Source organism: Myodes glareolus, chromosome X (assembly GCF_982192425.1).
Source record: "Myodes glareolus chromosome X, mMyoGla1.1, whole genome shotgun sequence".
Taxonomy (NCBI): Eukaryota; Metazoa; Chordata; class Mammalia; order Rodentia; family Cricetidae; genus Myodes; species Myodes glareolus.
Window position 1 is genome coordinate 72048650 of NC_142053.1, and position 25136 is coordinate 72073785.

At 34.2% G+C, this 25136-nt stretch overlaps 1 protein-coding gene across 1 annotated transcript in view; it reads right to left on the reverse strand.

The window, feature by feature from the left end:
- Nucleotides 1–1848: 1848 nt before the first annotated feature.
- LOC125389245 (uncharacterized) overlaps nucleotides 1849–25136 on the reverse strand; it is a 209560-nt gene continuing 186272 nt past the window's right edge. The window contains exons 12-14 of the mRNA XM_085684403.2: nucleotides 12562–15002; nucleotides 4203–4284; nucleotides 1849–2524 (exon numbers count right to left, since the gene is read on the reverse strand). Of these exons, the coding sequence (XP_085540529.2) occupies nucleotides 4219–4284; nucleotides 12562–15002 (2507 nt within the window). The 3' untranslated portion in view covers nucleotides 1849–2524; nucleotides 4203–4218. The remainder of the gene's footprint in view (nucleotides 2525–4202; nucleotides 4285–12561; nucleotides 15003–25136) is intronic.

Sequence of the window (25136 nt, forward strand, 5' to 3'; positions counted from 1 at the left end):
AATACTCAATGCGTTCTCTTATCTGTTCTCCTAGCTCCAAATCTTTGGATGTGAGCATATAACTTGAGGCAACCTCAGAATCCAGGAAGCCAAGTAAAAAAGGACTACAGGGGAACATTGAAGAGGATGTTAAAGCCTTATGCCATATTCTTCCTATATATTAACAACTTTGTTGGTTTATTTTACAGAAGGAATACCATCTTCAAGGAGACTAAGTTGAATAACTGAAAACTTGTTTTATACAATTTACTGAATTTTTAAAACTCTATATTCTGAGTATGTTTTGGCATTAAAAACTAGAGGAAACATTTTCATAGAAATTTGCTATTGAATGTAATGAATTAAGAGGAAAATTTATTTGTATATAAGTTATGATTATGCAGAAATGGCTCAGAAATCAGTGAATGTTTATACTCATTGTAAATAGGTAGTTTGTTGCTTTCTGGTTTTTTCTTCATTGACATAATATGAAAAATAATATTTAAGGTTCTGGAAATTTAACACATTAAAAACAAGGCATTCTTAACATTGTTATGCTTAGTTTTATTTCTTCACTGAGGACACTTAAACTCTGGTCTTATGATAGATAAATTTGAAACATCTCTTTCATTTACAATTTTACTTTCATTTTAAAAATTATTTATAACTTGTGTGTGTGTGTGTGTGTTTGTGTGTGTGTGTGTGTGTATGTCTGTGTAGACATGTGTACTGATACATGTGTAGAGGTCAGATAAAAAATTATGGAAGTTGGTTCTTTCCTTCTACCACTAAGGTCTCAGGGATCAAACTTAGATCATGAGGAGTGACAGTAGGCACCTTGAACCACTTATAAATATTGCAGGGTCAAGTATATAATTTTTAGATGTCACTCAGAAATCTAAATCTTAAGTCAAATGTAATTCTATCTCCTCAGGCACACATAATACTCCTTGTTTTCTATTTTTGAACAATCATACCACCAATATCATTCACATTAGAAAACTGAGTTCTCTTAAGTTATTTCCTTATTTCCTCATGCATCTAACTATTCACAAATTTTAAGTTGTTTTTATTTTAATATCCCGAGTATATTTTCTCTTTTCCATATTTACTGCATTCTGCCTTATTTCAAGAACATGCGAGTTAATGTCTAGAATAATACAGGGAAACAGGCTTTCTAGTCAGTCCCCTTAACTCTCAGCTTTCTCTAAAATTCATCCCCCATACCACCAATCAATGGAGTTCTTTGCATCTCAATCAGATCATATTATTACCACGCTTTATGTTCTTTATAATTATACATTTTCTGAGAGAAGTCTTACTTTTCTATTATTGTAAACAAGGGTCTTGCATCTGTTTCCCATATGAGTTACCATCACCACCTCATTTACACCATGAACTCTAAGCATGCTAAACTATTGCTAGTTCCCCAAATGTATGGATGACCAGTAACTAGAAACTTGAGAATGGAATCAATGCATACCGTTATATATGAGGCTTATGAAGGAAGTAAATTTTATCTTGAGGGAAGATACAAAAGAGAACATGGGGTGTGTGTGTGTGTGTGTGTGTGTGTGTGTGTGTGTGTGTGTGAACATGTGTATAAATAAAGTAAGGCATGGAAATATTTAGGAAACTTGGAAAGCTGAAAATACTTAAATTTAAGTAATGACTAATAGAGCACAGAGTGTCTTCGTTCTCTGCATCTTATACAAAGGTGTCTCAAATTAACTTGGCTTGATTGTCTAGTATGTAGTGTACCTGAAAGTCAACAGTCAAGAGGTGTTTATTCAAATATGCCTAGAAATCCAGCTCTGCTTTCTAATTGAAAAGAAAATAAATTTTCCTTTATTTCGATTATTTTTCAGTTATCTTGCTAAGTCCTATACAATCTGTTGTTTCTTACAGGACCCATAGATAGCTTCACTTGAATGAGATAAATAGAAAGTTAAACAAACACTGAACAATAATGATGAGTCTTAACTATTTTAATTTTGAGCTCCATACTCACAAGACAGTAGCAACAACAATAATTAAGATTAACAATAAAATAAATATTCAGTATGTGTTTTTTTAAATCTAGAATGGTCAACACAATGCTAAATAAAATATGTCTTAAAATTATTTTAAAGGTAAACCTGTCTTGAGAATACAAGAAAGAATTTCTGATTGAAAAACATGTCTATATTTTGAATACTTAACAATAAAATTTACTTTTGTATGTCTAGAAAGGATTACAGTGTGTCCTTTTCCGAATTCCAGAGTCTACCATATGAAAGTAATATGGATGGGGGCAAATGTTACATGGTATTTTGAAATATTTGTGGCCACAACAGAAAATAGAAGTTTGGACATATAATGTGGAGAATATCTAGGAATAATAAACATAAAATAAACATTGCTCAGGAATCTTTGTGGTTCTTTTTGAAGTTATTTGCTCATATTCTCAGAACCTTCTTGGTTGTGCTTTTGTCTTTTCCATCTCAAGGTATTCTTTTCATTAATCAAAGGCCAAGGTTTGTCTGCTAACTGTTTGGAGTCTGAGCTGCAACAACAGGATAAAAAAAACTAAGGAATTATAAGTGGTAGTAAAAGAAAAATATATTTCTGCTTAGAGTATTTCAAATAATTATTGTTAATAAAAAATATTGGATATTGTGATCCTTGAAAAATTCAAGTCTTTACTCTAGAAACTGCTATGATTACCTTATAAAAACAGAAAAAATACTATTTCTTAAAATATTAAGATGGAACCATAGTGATATTTACTTTGTAACCTATATATATATATATATATATGTTATATTACATTAATGCTCTATTTACTATATTTGGTTGCTAAAATAGAATGTTATAGCTAATATGCACGTTAACTCTATATGTTTAATTATATGCTATTTCATTTGATAGCTATGTAATCATGGAAACATTACTTGATTATTCTATGCTTCTAATTCTTCATATAAAAAATAGAGACAATGTAACTACATAAAATTGTATTTCGTATTACTAAGAGCTTGAATAACTGCAAATTTCATGTATCTTCTAATTTCATTATTGATTTCTCAACCTTTTGTTATGTAACCTTACATATTATTTACAATTTTTACTGAAGAATATTTTGAATGAATTAAATATTAAATTTTTCAGAACTTTTGCTTAAACCCTCATAACTACTAATCTTAGTATTTTTTTCTGATTGAGACTCTTATATAGTTATCTATAAATTATTATTTCAGGGCCTATAACACTTTTCTTTCTTCATTTTCTATCACTATGTATTTATTTAGCTATTACCAGTGCCTATTAGTAACATACAATTTATGAGATGAAAAATGCATCTCTGATGCTATAATAAGGAGAGTTGGATAAGAATCCCTAAAAAAGTCAGGAAAATTATGATTTGATTTTTTTTTCAGAAAGGATCATAGGCATTTATTTTTCTACACACAAGAGCAGTAACAAAGGTATTCCTTATCCAGAACTTGGGACAACTGGTTCACTTTGGATTCCTCACTTGTGCCTTTGTAGGTTTGCATTTGTCTCAGAAAACTACACATCACATAAATATAGAGAAAAGTTTAAAACAAATTTTAAATTGATTTTTCTTTTCTGAGAGAGAGTCTTACATAGCATTCCTTGGTCTATGTGGAATGTGCTATGTAGATGAGGCTATGCAGAACTTAATTGTTTCTGCCCCTGGAGGGCTGGAATTAAAGACATGTGCCACCTCATCTGGCAACATCTTTATCTATTATAAGATTAATGATGATTTTTCTCACAAATTGTCAACATAAACAATGAAAGGTTTACATTAGTAGAGGCTCTTTTTTTTTAAATTGCTCAGTTTTTTTTTCCTCTCAGAATTTTTGGAGAGAATACTTTGGTTACTTTCAATTTGAGAACTTTAACTACACCAAAAGGAGAATATAATTCATTTTACTATATCCAAATTGAACATTTTCAAGTCCCCTTCTTAGTTATAGCTGTAGTTAAATGGTAGATCACTTGTTTAACACAACAGTGGCCCTGGTTCAATAACTCTACACTATAAAAATATGAATGATAAAAGTCCTTATCTGACAAGTAATATAACACTAAGAGACCATCAAACACTTTAGTAACATGGAAAAATATTAAATTGTTATATCAAATAGCTATTTTATGGTAATGTCTGGTAAACTGATGGTTCTCTAAGTAAAGAAGCTGAACAATTAACAGACCTTGAACAAGTTGCCTTTATCTTTGAACAGGAGATCTTTCGTGGTATGTCAGACAGAAAATTTCTAAGAAAAACATCTTCAACTGTAAGAAAATATAGCATACTCATAAAAAGCAAGGAGTGGGAATATTGATTATCTCTATATAAATATATTGAGATATATGTTTTTGAAGGATATTACATTTTCTAGACTATGTTGGCATTTAACATTTCTTTTAAGGACTATTAACCAGGCTAATTAAACATATAACTATCCTGCTATGAAATATTAGTTTAAGATCTGATACATTTGTTTATGCAGTGGTACATTTGTTTAATAATGCAAAGATGTGTTGCATTCTTTTATGTTGTTTTGTAATCTGTGTTACTTTGCCTGTCTCAAACACCTGATTGTTCAAATAAAGAGTTGAATGGGTAATAGTTAGGCAGGAGAAAGGACAGGTGGGGCTGGCAGTCAGAGAAAATACGAGGAAAAATCTGGGAAGAAGATTGACGAGTGAGAAAAGGAGGAGAGGGGGACTCCAGGGTCCAGTCATCCAGCTACACAGAAAGCCTCAGATTAAGAAAAAAGAAAGGTATATAGAATAAAGAAAGATAAAACCCCAGAGACAAAAGGTAGATGAGATAATTTAAGAAAAGCTGACTAGAAACAAGCCAAGCTAAAGCTGATATTCACAAGTAAGGATAAGTCTCCGTGTGTATGTTTAGTAGCTGGGTGGTGGGTCCCCACAAAGAGCCAAAATAATGAAAAAAACCCAGCAACATTTTGGCACACCGACATGAGGCTTGAATATTCCTAGAGCCTGAGAAAGCTGGAAAAAATGATGTGGCTCCTTTAAGAAACTCTACCTTAGATTTCTGGGCCACTGGCAGTGAGACCAAGACTTATTCCTACTGCCTGTCCTAACTTTTGGGAATCTATTCTCTATGGAGGGATACCTTATTCAACCGAGATATAGTAGGGAGGGCCTTGGTCTTTCCTCAAAGCAATGTACCTTACCCTCTCTGCAGAGTGGATGGTGGGGGGTAAGGGGGCAAGGTGGAGGGAACAGGAGAAGGGGAGGGACTGGGAACTTGAATTGGCACATAAAATGAAAAAAAAGATATTTAAAAAATGAAATAAAAAATAAAAATTAGATCAGAGCACTTAAACAGCCTTTTCCATACTTTATAGAAACAAAAATCTAAGTGAAAAAATGCCCGTCACAGTGCAGGACACCAGCATTCCATAGCTGGGGGTTGCATACAGTTCCTGGTCAAACTTACCTCCAACCTAGCTGAGAACTTTAGATTTCACTTTCACCAAATTAGAAGTGGGCAGAGCCAGCCTCCAATGCTGTGCTGAGGTCATAGTTATGTCTCTTAGGAGTTTAAAGGCTCATGTGATCAAAAAAGACTAGTGATATGCAAGAAGACAGATCCAGATGGAAAAAATCTTCCAAAAGGTTATAGTGTGTTTAACAATGTGAGTAGACTTAAGAAAAAAATGATATAGTCATATAAATAAAGAAATATATTAAAAATAATAAAGTGTTTAAAGAGAGAAGTAAAACAGTAAAAAAAAAGACCACATAGAGATGGGAAATACACAGGAAGTCTGGATTCTGTATGTTATTGTGTTGTTTTTGAATTTTTTCATTGCTGATAAGCAAAGGATAGCTGGTAAAGCAATTGGAATTGAAAAACTACTGAAATAAACCAGCCTATATACTTTAGACCCATATCTATCACCACGCACAAAACTCAAGTCCAAATGGATTAAAGACCTCAATATTAATCTGACCACATTGAACCTGATAGAAGAGAAAGTGGGAAGTAGTCTACAAGACATGGGCACAGGAGACCACTTCCTAAGTAGAACCCTAGTAGTACAGACAATAAGAGCAACAATGCATAAATGGGACCTCCTGAAACTGAGAAGCTTCTGTAAAGCAAAGGACACTGTCATTAAGACAAAAAGGCAACCTACTGATTGGGAGAAGATCTTCACCATCTCCCATCAGACAAAGGTCTGATCTCCAAAATATACAAAGAACTCAAGAAACTAGACACTAAAACTCCAATTAACCCAATTAAAAAATGGGGTACTGAACTGAACAGGGAATTCTCAACAGACGAACTTCGAATGGCCAAAAGGCACTTTAAGGTCATGAACAACCTCCTTAGCGAACAGGGAAATGCAAATCAAAACAACTTTGAGAAACCATCTAACACCTGTCAGAATAGCTAAAATCAAAACCAGCAATGATAGCCTATGCTGGAGAGGATGTGTAGTGAGGGGAACACTCATCCATTGTTGGTGGAAATGCAAACTTGTGTGGAACTCAGTGTGGCAGTTTCTCAGGAAACTGGGAGTCAACCTACCTCAGGACCCAGCAATTCCACTCTTGGGACCCAAGAGATGCCCTATTATACTACAAAAGCATTTGTTCAACTATGTTCGTAGCAGCACTATTTGTAATAGCCAGAACCTGGAAACAACCTAGGTGACCCTCAATAGAAGAATGGTTAAAGAAGGTGTAGAACATTATATATATATATATATATATATATATATATATATATATATATATATATATATATATATATATATATATATACACACACACACACACACACACACACACACATTGGAGTTTTATTCAGCGGTAAAAAACAATGACATCTTGAATTTTGCATGCAAATGGATGGAAATAGAAAACGCTTTACTGAGTGAGGTAAGCCAGACCCAAAAAGAGGAATATGGTATGTACTCACTCATAAGTGGATTCTAGCCATAATTAAAGGACATTGAGCCTATAATTCGTGATCCTAGAGAAGCTAAATAAGAAGGTGAACCCAAAGTAAATCATATAATTATCTTCCTTGATATTGAAAATAGACAAGATTGCCAGGCAAAACTTGGGTGCGCGGGGGTGTGTGTGGGGGTGGATGTAAGGGGAGATGGGTAGAGAGAAGGGAGAAGGGGAAGATTCGGGAGAGCTTGGGGGAATGGGATGGGTGGGATGGAGGAAGGATGGATATGGGAGCAGGGAAGTAAATATCTCAACTAAGGCAACCACTTTAGGGTTTGCAAGAGAGTTGATTCTAGAGGGGTTCCCAGGCTCAAGGAGAGGTCCCCATATTGTTCCTTGGGCAGCAGAGGAGAGGGTGCCTGAATTGGTCTTGTCCCATAGCCACACTGATGAATATCTTGCATATCACCTTAGAACCTTCATCTGGCGATGGATGGAGATAGACACAGAGACCCACATTGGAGCACTGGACTGAGCTCCCAAGGTCCAAATGAGGAGCAGAAGGAGGAAGAACATGAACAACGAAGTCAGGAGCACGAGGGATGCATCCACCCACTGAGAAGTTGGGACTGATCTAATGGGAGCTTACCAAGGCCAGCTGGACTAGGAGTGATGGAGCATGTGATCAAACTGAACACCCTGAATGTGGCTGGCAATGAAGGCTGACTGAGAAGTCAAGGATAATGGCATTGGGTTTTGATTCTACTGCATGGACTGAGTTTGTGGAAGCCTGGTTTGTTTGGATGCTCACCTTTATAGACCTGGATGGAGGGGGGAGGACCTTGGACTTCCCATGGGGCAGGGAACCCTGACTGCTCTTAGGACTAGAGAGAGAGATGGAGGTGAGGAGGGGGAGGGAAAAGGGAGGTGGGGAGGAAGTGGAAATTTTAAAAAAATTAATTAATTATTTAATTAAAAAAGAATGCCTTAACTTTAAAATGGAAGTAAAAATATGTATTTGTAAAGTGAAACTTAAAAGATGCACTGCTTTGAAGACTAGGTTTTGCTTTTGTCCCCACAGGCGACAGGAGACTGTGGATTCCTTCAGGATCAATAATGGATCAAGTTTGATCGGGGAGACCTACTGAATCTTGATAGATGACATCTATCAATGAAGGTTACAGGTGATCTTCCCAGGACTTGGTCATTATCTCAATTTTATCAGGGATGCCTAAATATGTCTTCTCCCACAGACAACAGGAAGCAATATAGAGAACACAATGCCCACATTCCCAAGAGATAGGGTGGGTGTTCTTTGGTCATTTGGTATATTATGGATGGTTTTTATCATTTAGAAGATATAGGAATATAGGATAAAAAGACAACTACTAATCTCAGATATTTTGCATTGGCATCGATTTTGTTATATTTATACAAATTTAAAGTAATTTTTGTTATACTGTACATATGTTTCTACTCTTGGTTGGGGTACTGTGCTTACACAACTCATTTAAAATGCAAAACATAATTAAGAAATGAGGTTAGTAGTTAATCTGTAATAATTAAACTTGTAGTCACATTAGGTTTCCAAGGTTATAGATAAGTATACTTTAGACAGATAAATGATCTTCATACACTTCAAAGGCTATAGAAGATGACATTTAAATGTTTTATTAACATAGGGCTTTTCATGAGAGTGAGATACACCTGCTTTTGCAAGCACCAATTTACTTCATTAAAGAATGATGGAGCTCTAAATGGAATTTGCTTTCAATGAGGGAAGGTTAGCCATTTGGGAAAGTAACTACTCTTGTCTTGACTGCTTAAGAGGATGCTGTGCAGACTACCCGTGCAGGACTCACAGGAAAGTAACTTCTGCACATGCCAAAACCAGGTAGGGCAGTCCTGAAAACCTCCTGCTTCATAGAAGAGTGTGCCAGATAGTCTAGGCCTGTAGGCTTAAGATGGACACCCTAACATTTCAGAGAAACTTTGGATGACTCTTATGGCAGCCAGATTCTCTGGTGTTAGGTAATATTACATGCTTCTGAGGCTTTTCATGGAGTTGAAGTCTAGATAGTTATATTTGCAGTTTTCCTTAGTTAGGATAGAAAGTAAATCAGGTATAAAATTTTGTATTTCCTAAGATAGATAATGGAGTATTTTCTGTAAATATGCAAAATACAAATTGACTAAATATTGTAAATGTAATACTGGATAACTGTTTTGTTGTACATAGTTTTATTATGTTAAAGTTAAAACCTTTCATTTTTATTTAGAATAAAAGAGGAAATGTTGTGGAATATTAGTGTAAATTGTGCTACATTTGTTTAGGCTGTGAAACATTTGTTTAATGATGCAGAGTTGTGTTGTATTCTTTTATGTTATTTTGTAAGCTGTGTTACATTGCCTGTCTAAAATACTTGATTGGTCTAATAAAGAGCCGAGTAGGTAATAGCCAGGCAGGAGAGGGCTAGGTGGGCTGGCAGACAGAGAGAATAAATACAAGGAGAAATCTAGGAAGAAGATTGAGGAATGAGAAAAGAAGGAGGGGGGGACTCCAGGGTCCAGTCACCCAGCTACACAGAAATCCACAGAATAATACATAAAGAAATATATATAATAGAGAAAGAATAAAACCCCAGAGGCAAAAGGTAGATGAGATAATTTAAGAAAAACTGGGTAGAAACAAGTCAAGCTAAGGCTGGACATTCATAAGTAAAAATAAGTCTCCGTGTGTGTATTTAATTGGGAGATGGTTGGCATGCCCCAAAAGAACAAAGAGTAAAAGAGTGAAAAAATCCAACAATATCTCTCTATTGTTATTCTAGGAACAGTACTTAAAATACAAATCCAAGAGCTTTTTCTTTTTTACTTAAGACTCTTTCCCTTTTTGACAATGTTCCTATAACTTTCAGTCTTTTCAAAACATTGCCTTATCTATTGCATCTCTCATATATTCAAGGTACTTATAAATAATTACTGATTTATTTTTGAAGCACATTTTAGAAGTATTAAGTAAACTTCAGTACAAAATGTAATTTGGTTATTTTGTGTAGTCATTTATTAATGGAAATGTCTAATTCATATTTATAAATTTCTAGATTTAACAGAATATATGAAAATATTGTATTTTTCAGTGTTATTATTTCATCATTTTGAACTTCAAACATTCTGCTGTAAATACAAAATGGCTGGCTCCGAAAGGTTTTAATGAAGTTGTTGCAACTCATCTAAATCTGTCATCTGATATGGAATATTATTATATCTGCTTTTATAATCTAACTTTTAGATAACTTATTAAGTGACGCTAGTCATTTAGTAATGTAGTTCTAATTCCACTTAAGACAGAATTAGTCATTACCATAAAAGTGATAACTTTGGGAATTAAGATCTCATTAAGTATTTCTAAATCTTGTAGCACAAAATGATAACCTACACATATACTTTGAACTAAGTCAAATATATTGGCAACCTGTTGTGATCAAAATAGATTAAACATTTCAAACCACTTTGGAAACTCAGAGAGAAGCTGTTAAATTTGTTTTCATTTACCTGTTATCTCAAATGTCTACTTGTTTTCTATAAAGGTTAGTAGGTTAAGAGATTTTCAGGTGCTAGCAACTATGTCTTTCACTTAGATTTTAAATTTTTTAGCTTACAGCATGGTTTAATTATAAATGTCTATTACATGATAAAATTAAAAAGGTTGCAATTGGTTTAACTATGTATGCTGGACCTGGGTTGGTTAGTTGTTTTAGTTGACTTATGGTTGGTAAAAACGTGTTATTACTTTAAAGTGAGATTCTTTCAATTTGTTAACTATATGAAAAGCACCCATGTTCTATTAACAATTGTTGTTTTCTTTTTAATGATTGTTTTTTCAATTGCCATATATGCCATTTTTCAATTTCCATGAAAATATGGAACATCAAAAGTCTTAGTGAAGGCCACTCACGCTTAGAGAAAATACTCTAATTTGGAAGGCACATCAAATACATTATTTTTCAGGCTATTCATAATTTACTTTGAAGTCTATTCATCTCCAATGAAAATATTTTAATTGGCTGCAAACATTTTAATAGTCTAATCCTAGTATAAACATTAGAAAACATACTGCCAGGTATAATATTTATTTGGATAGTCCATGAAAAGCTCATTTTGTTATTATATTTTAGAGAAATCAATGGTTTGCACTTGGAAAATTTGTTTTCAATGTAAATGAAATCTGATTTGTAGGTACATTTCATCTTGTCATCCTTGGTTAGAAAGCATGTTCATACATGCCATGATTTTAACCACAAAATGATAACTATATTCCTCAAAAATGTAAACTTTAAAACCATACTTTCATTTGGCCATGAATACCAAAAGAATAAACTAAAACACATTTCAATTTTTCATACTAATGCAAACAAAGGTTCACTTGAAAGAAATGGAAAAACAAGAAAAAACTCTTTAAATTCTAAATAATTTATCTGAGCAATACTCTTTTATTAATTATAACTACCCAATATGAGCTTTAAGTGTATATAAGAGAAACATAAAAACCATACTTGCTGTTTCTATGAAGATGCTGTCTCTAGGGAAAAATCATAAAACTGTTCTCTATTAAAGTAAAAGCATTAAGGAGATAATTTTGTACTTCTATTTTGACTATTTGAATCTGTGCCTCACTCTAAATGTATAGTTGCATTAATTTACTTATTTAAAAAAAGCAAATTACATGAAGTTAAACATTTGCACAGACACTGAAGTCAAATTTAAGTTTATTTGTTTACCTTGTCTACTGTATAAAATGCAATGTATATCAACTTAATTATGCTTTTTTGATGTGTTGGTAAAGTTACACAAAAATAACTGTATTTTGTTATTGTCAAAAATAGTTCTCTATGTACTTAAGCAATCTTAATTTGTGAATTTAATTCATACTAGAGGAAATAATTGATAAAAACATAGGTTTATTTATTATAAAGAAAAATAAGATAAACAGATTTTAAACTAAAGTTATAAAATCTATTAGTGGGTTTTGCTTTCTTACATGTCATCAAAAGAACTCAAGTGTTATTTATTTAAAAGTAAACGAGAGTTAAGAATGCCAAAGCTACTTCAAAAATCTTTCTTAAAAATATTAGTGATTTCATAGTTGATTTTGCTTAAATGGTTTCATTCACAACACTTAAGATTAATTTTGATTGTTCTTTTTTTTCCTCCTTCCTTCTTTTCCATTCCTTCCATAATTCCCTTCACCTTTTCTCTATCACTAAAGACGAATTAGCCAAAACAAGGGTACAAGTGAGCGATACTTATGTAAAAATCTACTGGCTTGCTTATGACTAGGTTTACATTTACGAACTTTTCAAACATCACTAAGAAAGTAGAGAAGTAGAACAGTATTATAGCCTATTCAGTTAGTTTTCCATTCACCAATGTATAGAAGATGAATATTTCCTTTTGAAAATCACACTACAGACTTTCCCATGTAAAATAAATAATACTGGATACTTTGTCTCCACTATTCCACAGTTTACATATCCAATAGTTTTAAATGAGGATCAATAACCTAATGCTAAAAATTACAAGAAATTGAGAATGAATTTGAAATGTATATTTATGTAAACTTACCTTAAATAAATTATTCACAGCACCTGATGATATAGCAAACTTCATAACTTTTGGTAGTTCAGCTTCAACTATAACATCAAAACTGTGGAGTGGAATATTTAGATTGGAAAGAATCTTGAGAGGAGAAGGATCCTTGATGCCAATTGGATTCTGGACCCCAGAAAAATCTTTTAAAAAGCCAGATTCTTTGGCATCAAGGGCATCTGCTGACCCAGTGGCATACTTAGAAGTATCAGAGTCCATGTATTCAGTAGTGTTTTGGAACTGAGCACCAAAATTTTGGTTATCAAAAATTATATAAGCTCTAACAAATCCAAGTGGATTGTAAAATTCAGAGGTTATCAAAAATTCAGGATAAGAAGTATGATTTGTGCCAGTAATAAAATGTGAGATATTTCTATAAACAATTTTAAGAATAGATGATGATATAAAACTGGCTTTTAATTCATTATCAGTTAGAATGTTAATATTGCTGGTACTAGAAGAATTATGGTCATTCTGAATATTTTTGATGATAATTTTGAATCCATTAAAATGACTAAGGAAATGTTTATTTTCTGGGGCATAGTTTTTTCCAGCAGTAAACTGAGAGCTAATAACAGCAGTACAGCTGATGATGTTGCTAGTATTAATGGCATTGATAGTGCTAAGTGCAAAGCTGGATATAATAGCATATTTCTTTTTGCCAAAATAGTTTGGGCTGACTAGAAAACTTGATCTTTCTTCATATGTAAACCCTGTGATATCATTAAGATCTAAATAATATTTTATGGCAATTGTATGTTTGTGACTAGCAGTGCTAGAAGTTTCTGTGTCATAGTTAGAGTCAGAAATATTGTTAGGTACAACATTATGGCTAGTAGCATTATTGGGTTTGGTATTATAGTTAGACTCAGTATCTTTTGGGAGTCCATGGTTGTTTTGGGGGCTAGGGTTGTTCTTAGGATTAGTTTCATTTTGGATGAAGTAAAGACTGTTGGAAATTGGTCCAATAGTCTCAGAGTAAATATTATTTCCTTGTCCAGTGTCATTTCTAGGAACAGAATCATAGTTGGAACCAGAAATATAGTCCAGCACAGTTCTAATTTTGTTTCCAGAGGCAGAGTTTGGAGTTGTTTGGAGTTTGGAGTCAGCATTATTGTGTTGATTGACATCTTCTGCCAGATCAGGAGCATTGTCTAAATCAGTGTAATATTTCAAGTTAACATCACTTCTGGAGGCATTATCAATGGCAGGGTCAGATTCATTGTTATGATCAGTTACATTTTTAGAGTCACCATCCTTGATGGAATCAGGTCCACTTGTAGGCCCAGAAGCACCACTAGGATCAGACCCACTATTGTTATCAGTGTTATTTTCAGAGTTGCCATCTTTAGGATCACTGCCGTCGGGGTCAGATTTATCTTTGGGATCTTTCTTATCTTGGTTATCTTCATCTTCAGTGTCTGTTTCATCTTCAACATCTGTTTCCTCTTCAGTATTTGTCTCATCTTCACGGTCTGTCTCATCTTTGGAAAGAAGTTTGTTTTTATCATCAGCCTCATCTTTGATATGTCTAGCACTGATAAGTTTAATAAGGCTATCATCAGAATTATCCTTATTTTGAGTTTGGGCAGTAAGACTGAATTTGCTTTCACTTGCAGATAATCTTTTTGGTGCCGACATTTTGTGGCCAGAGGTACTATGCTGGCCCATGATTTTTTCAGATTTTATAGTAATGGTTTGGGTAGCAGCAGGGCTCTTAAGATTTTGGAGAGCTGAACAACTTTCACAGTGTAAATAAGAGGTGGATTCCACAGAACATTTAAAATCTTCCCTGTGCAGAGAGCAGCGGATGCCCACACAATGCTTAGGATCCAGAGATCGAGACAAAGGGCTCTTTCGAGAAGTCTTGAGGTATCTAGCAGTTTTAGAACCCAAAGAACATTTAGAATCTGAGGAAATTTGGCTATGTAAAGGAGAGTCAGAGTCAGAATCATCAGAATTTGTGGAACATTTATGAAAAGAAGAGTTACTGATTTCCATAAAACATCTGGCACATCTTCGAGTTCCTACATCCAAAGAAGATGTAATACTTCTTCGAGTCTTCTGTCTTGTGACAGACTTAGAACTCTTAGAATTTGGGCTGTCAATAAGTGATGATACATTAGAGGTGCAAGTCTCAGAACTTAGAGGAATAGGAGCAATTTGATACTTTAAATTCTCAAAACCATGGGCATATCTATACTCCCTGCAATGGCGCTTATAGACAGATATTTTCCGGCTGGCTTTTCTGTGGTACTTCTCATCGGTGAATGTATGAGAGTCTGGAGAAAAACTATAGTCGTGTTTATCCTTTATTTTTTCCTGTGACAGCTGCATGGCACTGAGACTTGAAGATGCCTCTTTGAATCTCACAGTTTTGTCTTCATTTTTGTATCTTGTTAACTGACTTCTGCAAACTGAGAGAAGAATAATATATGAGCAAGAGTAGACAAATATATAATGAATCTAACTTTAATGTTCACATTATAATAGAAATCTGTGCAAACAAAACATAATTTCCTTCAAAGTATTATGGTGAGTTTTATTTGATTTTTAAGGGGAGGCCATGACCCTAAATTTTCTTCTCAATTAAATGTCATTTGAAGCTTTTTAAGCTATAAATAAAACATGGTCATTTACTTCAGATAGTCATTTTCTTTAAGTTGATAGAGTTTACTCTTTAGAAAATTAGTCACTATATAAGAATTTACAAAATGCTTTGACCAATATACAACTATAGCTTTACAAATTTGTTACAATAAAGCTATTTATATTGTTTCATTGTATTTAGAAATTTTAAGTACTTTATTGGCTTCTGGGCTATACCATTTATAACATGTAAAATCTCCATGTTTAGAGAAAAAAACATATCCTTGTATTTGATATACATTCTGGTATAAAAGTTAACAATATCTATATCTTCTATAGCTATCAAGAAGTTAATGTTAGCCGGGCGGTGGTGGCACACATCTTTAATCCCAGCACTCAGGAGGCAGAGGCAGAGGCAGAGGCAGAGGCAGGCAGATCTTTGTGAGTTCGAGGTCAGCCTGGTCTACAAGAGCTAGTTCCAGGACAGGCTCCAAAGCTACAAAGAGATTCTGTCTCGAAACCCCCCCTCCTGCACCAAAAATGAACTCAATGTTATATCATTGGGGAAATATAGATATTTACCAATATCTTAGCTTTAAAATTGAACTAAAATTATTGAATTTTATTATGGACAATCTTGTCATCAAAGTACATAGGCAAGTACTAAATTTTAAAACAAATATAAACCTTTTTGCTATTCCCTCCATGTTTCAAGTATATTTTTATGCATAAACATAAAATCATATTTTGGAAAGAGTTTAGGAATACTGAATGGTAATTTCCTTTTAGAAAATGGTAATAAAATTTTTACAAAGACATAATAAGCGGTAAAAAAATGACATCTTGAATTTTGCATGCAAATGGATGGTAATAGAAAATGCTTTACTAAGTGAGGTAACCCAGACCCAAAAAGAGGAATATGGTATGTACTCACTCATAAGTGAATTCTAGCCATAATTAAAGGACATTGAGCCTATAATTCATGATCCTAGAGAAGCTAAATAAGAAGGTGAACCCAAAGAAAATCATATAGTTATCCTCATATACACAACTAAATATTACTCTGGTGTAAAAGAAAATATGAAGAGTACAGGTTTTAGAAGAAATTATACAGAGCTGGAGTATCCAAGGCTCAAGAAGACAAATTCTATATTTCTATATTCAGATGATAGATTTATTTTTGCTTTGTGAATTTAACCTGGAGTACAATCAAAATCCATAAAACTGGAAATGGGCCTTGGTGTGACATATTTAGAAGAGAGAGGATAATAAAATAAAGGTGAAAGGAAAGAAGTGGCTTACTAGAGACAGAATGGCTCAAGCAAGAAATGGACTAAAGTGGATGAGAAAATAAGAGCTCAAAGGAAGAATTAACAAAAATTAAGTGTGTATGAAAAAGCTACACTGGAACCTATTATCTAGAAACTCAAATAAAATGATAAGTTGAGGGGCAGGAGAGATGACTCAGTGGTTAAGAACACTGTCTGCTCTTTCAGAGAACCTGTTCAATTCCCAGCACTCACATGGCAGCTCACAACTATCAGCACTGCTTGATGTAGGGGATTCAACAACACTCTCACACAGACATTAATGCAGGCAAAACACAAATGTATGTAAAATAAAAATAAATAAATTACTTTAAAACATAATTAGAAGGGAAAATGTTTAATGAAAGAACAATGGGGAATATTGGACACAAAAGGTTTAAGTGGGGACAGGGACAAGGAGTAGAAGAAAGGAGGGATTAGGGTGGGTTAACAAAATCAAGAAAGTACTAAGCAGCTTGATGAAACTCCACTATTTTGTTAACTATTTAATATATATGCATATATATGTGTGTATATCATGTATATATATATATTCATATTTAAATGGAGTTTGAATAGGAGTACCTCATGCATGAACAATGCTGATTTCTAAATATATGGCCTTAGTGAAAATTTCATTATCAGGCATGCATTACTTTCCTCAAATGAGAGGTACCAATGTGAGGTACTCAAAACAATGAATATATCTACTGCTCTTGGTTGCCCATCTTAACTAGATGCCAAGACTCTATTGCTGAAGACACCCCACATTCTACTTGTTGGGCAAAGAAAAATTATTCCTGAACTGAACATGAGACTACCTTTCTCCTTGTCTGGTTTCACAGTGCTACAAAGTGCTATGTGGGCTCTCTGGTGAGAAAAACTATTAATGGCCTTATACAATATTGTACTCCTCACACTACAATACTGACTCACCAGGCAAGATATGCCCACTTACACATTAATGAAAAGATGGTTTATGGAGTCACCAAACACTTTCTTGAATGGATTTGAGGCTTGCCTTACAAGAGGGAATTTATGCTTGCTTCTGTAAACATGGCCAAAACTCCATTACTAGAGAAATCACAAGTCCTGGCAGAGGAAGAATCACTTTTCATTGTGAGTGTTGACCAGTGGTAAGTTGCCCATATGTTAGTGGATAATCTTGTGCATATGTGTAACACTAATTGGACTCAGTGTGTTATAAAACATTTGTAAAGAAGATATGAAGTTAGTAGAGAAATGTATTAGAGTAAGAGAATGGGAAGATGGGTATGATAAGATACATTATATACATGTATGACATTTTCAAAAATAAAGAAGTGGAAAAATGTACTGGAATGCTTGGAAAAATGAGGGCATTTAAAAGAACATTTCTGTCTGTTACTATGGCTACCTGGAATGGTGCACCAAGTCATCCCATAGAATCATAATTTCCCCCCAAGGAATTATACATTGGGAGTAGTGGTTTAGGCTTGGTGATAGCCCAAGGGAAAACTTGTAAAAGGATTTCACATCCCACCACCATAACAACTTGTCAGATCACCATGCAGGACTGACCAGTCAGGGCAATACTAAGTCAATTATGGACATAACTACACCTTGACCAGGACTTAGTTATGTATACCTCTTGCCTTCTATTTAAAACTTAATCTGTTGGAGAATGTCATTTTAAGGTGTATTACTTTTGTTTATGCTGTGGAACATTTGTTTAATGATGTAAAGATGTGTTGCCTTTGTTTATTCTGCATTTGTTTAATTAAGTGAAGCTGTGATTCTTTGCCTGTCTAAAACACCTGATAGTCTTAATAAAGAGCCGAAGGCCCAATAGCGAGGCAAGATAGTTGGGCTGACAGGCAAAGAGTACAAATAGAAGGAGGTAGGAAGACATCAGGGACCAGTCACCTAGCCAGCCAAGGAGTAACAGTGAAAGTAAGATAAACAGAAGTAAGAAAAGGAAATATCCCAGAGGCAAAAGATAGATAGGATAATTTAAACTAATAAAAGCTGGCAAGAAACAAGTCAAACTAAGGCCGGGCATTCATAATTAAGAATAAGCCTCCCTGTATGATTTATCTGGGAGCTGGATGGTGAGCCCCTCAAAAAAACAAGAGTAAAACTTCACACAACAATAACCTTATGTCAGAATGCTTAAATATGAATTTTGTAGGGATTTCACTGGATTTCTTAGACTCCTCCCATTTTGGTCACATTGACTAAATCTCGTTTGCATGTTCACCATTATTTAGGTTCTTTTGATAAGCTTATTGAAGATAGGTGGCTGAACCAGATTTGTTAGGACTTCCAGGGGCATAGGCTCTCATCCTAACAGTGGCAACAATATTTAGAAGATGGAATCTTTGGGAGGTGATTAGATTAGATAAACATTCAAGTGTAAGCTGATGGTTTGAATCCTAAATGATTCATATGATAAGTAAAAGATATCAGAGAATACACGGTCAATTATTTGTTCCATGTTCCTTATTATTTGTTTCCATATCACCTTAGGACTCTGCTCAACAAAATGCTACCACAGGATGTACCCCCTAAAAATTGCACCTTTAGAACAATGTTACAAAAAGGGTGGAATAAGAAGGAACTGGGATGTAAAATAAGGTTGTTTTTTTTTTTAAAGAAAAAACCTTTTCATCATACTGTAACTTGTTTAACTATAACTATACTGCATTATAGTAACACACATGAACTAATACACTAAGGCATATCTTCATTGATATCATTAAAGCAGCTGCCTGTCCACTTGTTTTATTTCCACAATCTCTATAAAGCTGTAAAGTTAATTCTATAAATTCTAAATTAACTTCTACTGCAATGGGAGAAAAAACTTTTTATAAAAATGTAGCTAATTTAGATGATAAAATGATATGAATACATTAAATACTTATTACTTTATAAGTACTGAAAAGATAATCCAGGTCAGAAAAAAAATGTAAAAACTTTAAAAGGAAAAGAGTATGTACAGGTAATTTCTAGATGTAGATACACTGGAAGTGCTTTACCATCTTTTCAAATAAACACTCATTACATCAGATGTCTACTCATAATTTCTGATTTTATCACCCTGTATAAATATTTTTGGTCAGGTTAATTTAAATTCCAATAAAGGAAGATAAGAAAGACATAGGGTATTCTTGTATGTCACTGAGACTTGGAAATAATCTGACTCTATGCTTGTTGTTCTTGACTGACTTTGATTTTCTAACAGAAAGCTGCCACTTTATTTTGTTTTGGTTTTTTATTATTGACTTCATATGACCTTATAACCTAGACCTGAATCTATACTCTAACTCTAATAGATCTGCTATTTCAGAACTAATATTAAGCTGTGTCAAACAGAAATCACTCTACTTAAAGAAAGTAATTCAGATATGTCAGAATTCAGACACTCCTATAAGTATCCACAAATTCAGAAAACAGGATGAGTGCTTCACTGTTTCTGGGTCAACCATAAATGCTTACAGGAAAAGCTTTAAGTTAGTCTGAAAACAAGATGTTAGTAATCTTTATATTTGTAACAGAGTCTGGTAGTATTCCTAACTTGCAATTCTTTCCCATATTGTACACTGAGGGAGAGCATACCACAAGGATTGTAATCACTACTCATATATTGGACTTTGGATCATCTCTAGGGCATGGCTCACTGCTGTTGCCTTGTATTCAATTTCAATATTATTGTGTTTTATAACAATGCACTAAGAGCCTGATTTACTTTATCTACTGGTCTAATATTTTAATACAGAAATTTGATTTCTAAATGCACCTAACCCCAGAAAAGAAGTGATTTTTTTTTATAGGCTGACCATCAGATTATACTATGAATGATGAACTATCACATATGGCCACTTTTAAAGGTTTTTTAAAGATTTGTGACTTGTACTTCTGGTTAAGTTGTATACAAATATTTTACAAAATGCTTTTGTTACATTTGCATACAACTAAATCAAAACAAAAGATCTTCATAAAGTATCAGATAACTGAAAATATAGAAGATATTGATGATGTCATACACTAATACCGATATATTATAAGCCTTACAAATTTAGGCATAGGATTCTAAGTAAAATTTAATGATGCTTAGTTTTTACAACTGTTTCTGTTAGCTTCTCCCATTTTCTGAAGGAAAACTTAATTGGCTGGTGATTCAAGATGCTGGAAGTTCATTGAATTTATTTGACGGATGAGAATAAATTAACAGCAGGTAGCAATGAATATGAAATGATAAGGAATAGTTTTAATTCTAGCACTTTCAACATACATACATGGAAAGTAAAGCATTTCAAGGTATCAACTGGTATGTTGGTCAAAAAAAAACCTGGATCAGCTTTAGGCAGCTGTTCTGAAAACAGAGAACTAACTTAAGTGAACTATACTAAAAATTAAACTAAGGAAGTATATTCTATGGTGAGAAGCCACAGTGGGAATCTGATTAACCTATATTGTCTGACTAATATATGTTTTACTTGGGATGTGTTTTCAAGAGCAACAAATGTGCTTTCTGGGACTATACTTGTGGCTTGTGAACTCTATTCCAATAAAATATGAGCATGCAAGGCTTTCAGGTCAGCTCAAACCTAACAGCAGTTACACTGTGCCTGAATTGATGACCTAAAAAATTTTTTTTAAAGATTAGACTTTTCTGGTAAGGAGCTTTTGTTCTAACTAGATGAGGGAAGATTAAAAAGTATAAACTAGGATCATTTATGCAGTTTCTATCTTGCCATATAGGGGTTTTATTAGTAACAATTTTCATGAAAAGACATCTTGGAGAAAATCTAATAGAGCAAATTGCACACAGATTTAGTAAAATCATTCCTTAAGCTTCTGTGTTGAAAGGTTTCCTTTACCCTTGACTGGTGTCTGGATTGGGTTTGGAAAGAACTTATAGTATTTCAAGAATGAATTAGTGATATGTTGTACCTAAATTTTTAAAAAGTGGCATGTGTTAATTATATATTTCTTATTAATAAGTATTATATTTAATATTCATACATTCATATACTTTTGGATCCAGTTTACTCATTTTCTCCCTTCCAATCCATCTTCTATACTCTCCAGCTTTCCCTCCCAACTTCATCTATCTTTTAAATTTAATACCCTTTGAGTCCACTTAGTACTGCCTATATGTGTATGTCCGTGGGACCATCTACTGGAGCAAGGGTAGTCTTTCATAAGTGTAGCCCTAGCCACATTGAGTTTATATGTACAACTGTGCTCTCATGATAGGCATATATAGCTTTGTTACAGATAGTTACTCCTTCTGGCTTTTATAGTTTTTTTCATACGTTCTTCTGTAATGAGCCCTGAATGTTGAGAAAAGGTAGTGTCACACAAAGTTTCATTTAATGCTGTGCATTCCAATCTCTTATTTTCTGCACAGTAATTGGATGTGGGTCTTTGTACTAATTGCCATGTACTGAAAAAAGAAGTTCCTCTGAGAACGGTTATGAGATTCACTAATCAATGGATATAAAGATAAGAACATAGGAGGCAGTTTAATACTATATTAATTTAGCCTAATAATAGCATTAGGGCCTATGACCTAGCCAGTCACTGATTTTTGCCCTAGTTAATGGTGCAGTCAAATCCTAAAAACAACTTATACAGAAAGTATACAAAGAAAAGAGGATACAAATCTACCAAAAATTTCTAAGGGAACACATGCAAAATAGCTGAATGAAATAAGGAAGTCAATACAGGATCAGAAAATAGTGTTCAATAAGGAATTACTGAAGAATACCAAAGTAAAATGCTGGAAATGGAAATTTTTAATAAATCACACAAAAGGCTCAGTGTAAACCTCACAAAAAGAATGCATCAGGGAGGACAGACTAACAGGGCATAAAAGCAAGTAAGAGGACTTGGAATACTCAATCAACCAAATGTCTGTGAACAGAATTTATGCAATCTTGGAGACATTATGAAAAGACAAAAAAAAATCAATGAATTTTGAGGAGGGTAATTTAAATACAAATAAGAATAAAATGGAAAAATAAAGAACAGACAGTTGGGGCTGTTTGGGTTTTAAAAAAATGGACTGAAAGGAAACTGGTTTGAATATAAATATATGACCTGACAACATAAAGAGTTTCATTTCTCAGGAGGTTGAAACCCTACTAACCCGTCAAGCTCATGATTTTTTGGAGGCAAAAATATAAAAGAGTAAATCTGAAAGTGATATAGTGCAAAGCTATATCTGACACACTGCTTAGATCCAATGTGACCGTTCCCAACAAATTTTAACCTCATTTAGTACTATTCAGTCCTAATTTGCCCCTCCCAACTTAGCAGTACTCTGCTGACAAAACTTTATCATTTACCATGACAGATACTCTGAATATGGTTCACAAAGAGTCTTTTCGGGGTGCTGAAATGTCCACACAGCGGATTTTTTGAAATGATGTGTGGTATTATACAATAATGAACAGGTAGCTCAATGGCAAAATTACAATCTATACATGAAATTATGGATCAGTTTAAACTGATTTTTACAATAGTGTCAAGAACACTCCATGCAGAAAAGAATAATTTTTTAAACAAATGAAAACAGGATAAGGTGCAGCCACTTGACAATGGCACTGCAGTCACTTGAAAAAAAAGAAAGTTTCTCTTACATCACACTATGCCAAAAAAAAAAAACCCAAATAGACTAATCATTTCAATGTAAGATACAAACCTATGAAGCTCTTAGAAAAAAACAGGTGGAAAACTTGGGAAAGTATTATTATATATGAGGTCTAAAATATAAAGAACAAAAGAAAAGCTTATTATAGGTAATATGAAAATAGGTATCTATAAAAATATTTTGGCAAATTAAGATTGGATTTTGATGCCAAGAAAATATACTCCACACAGAAGAAAAAAGTATTACGAAGTCATATACCTAATGTGTGTGTGTGTATGTATGTATATATGTATATATATATGTATATATATATATATATATACACTTTTTAAAAATAATCTTTTTGGGTGGGCCAACTCATAAATCTGGTTCTGGGTCAGGAAAGTTGTAGGGATCCTCAGCCCACCAGCTCTCTCTTATCTTCACCACCAAGGTGAACTCTCCAGCATTGCCCTGGCTAGTTCATGCTTTGTAGCAATGAACAAAGAGTGGTGTCTGTTCTCCTGATTTCATGTCCTCAGACTTGGCTTTCCCACACCCATACCTTCAGGGACAGCTCTACTGTGTTGCCCAGGTGAGGTGTGTTGGTCATTCTCTCAAAGGCTGTAGCTGGTGAGAGGCACAGACAGCTCATCCACTTTTAAAATTCCAGGTGGTGAGGAGTGGGGCAGAGGGCATCACTCCCCTGCACACTACCAAATGACAGATGAAGGGCAGGGCCAGAGCTCCCACATGCTCATGTTCTCAAGGCTGGTTCCCTGACCCCTGTCAGTAGGAGCTCTTCTATGCTGTCCAGGTAAGGTGTAGGGCCCACTTTCCCATGTGATGAAACTGGTAAGAGAGAGGGTCAGCTCCCTAAACCACCACAAGTGGTAGGGCCAAGGAAGGAAGGGTATTTTTCCCTTGCCCTCACCACCACATTTTGGCAGATGTTGGAGCTGTGACCAGCTATTTCACTCTCACACCCTTAGGGCCAGCTCATCTGTGCCTCTGCCAATAGGGTCAGGTCTACTATGCTGCCCAGGTAAGGAGCAGGGCCTGCTATTCTGAGTGCTTCAACTGATAAGGGGGAGAGTCAGATCCCTTATCTGTTGCATGTGGAGAGGAGTGAGTGTTAAGAAAGGGCAACTCTCTCCCACCAACCACTCCATCTATGATCTTCTGGAACACATGAAGGGGCTGGTCCTGCAGATCCAAATCTGCAGGATCTGCACAACACAGTGCAACAGGATATCAAAGAGGAGTCCTAGAGAGACCTTGAACCAGACCAATGACTCTTGGCAAAGAACCCTTGCAAGTAAAGTTATAAGGGTAAAAGGGTTTACTGTGTGAATCACTGTGTCACAGTACAACCTCCATGACAAGATTTTTTTTCCTTTTTTCTCTTAAATTTTATTTTATGGGGAGTTTGCAATGGCAGACCACAGATATAAAGGAACAGGAAAACAAATGTATCATTAAAGACACAAAGAATAAACTAAAAAGAAAGTTAAAATAAATAAAAATATTTTTGTTATTATGTTTACATAATTTTCTCCTTCCCATGTATTCCTCACTGCTCTCTTTCAAACTGGTGTCCTCTTTATTCTTTAACTATTATTTTATACATGTATGTGTGTGTAATAGAGGAGAGAGAGCGAGAGAGAGAGAGAGAAAGAGAGAGAGACAGAAACACAAACTGTTCAGTCTATATAATATTATCTCTTTGTATACATTAACTTCTGAAACAGTATATAACTTTGGGACAATTCATTAAGCAACAAATAATGGGTTTTGATGCGATTTTACTTCTAGGTATATTACCGGCAAGAAATGAAACATATTCCATTACAGAATCTTTTAAAACATTTAGATTAGCCTTATATCTGTGATGGAATGAATCTATATGCCCATCGATGTATAGGTCTACACATAAAAAGTGATAATGCCTAATATGGAATATTGTTCAATCATAAAAGTTAAGATACATACTATAACAGAGTAATCTTGGATTAGTTATACTAATTAAATGAATG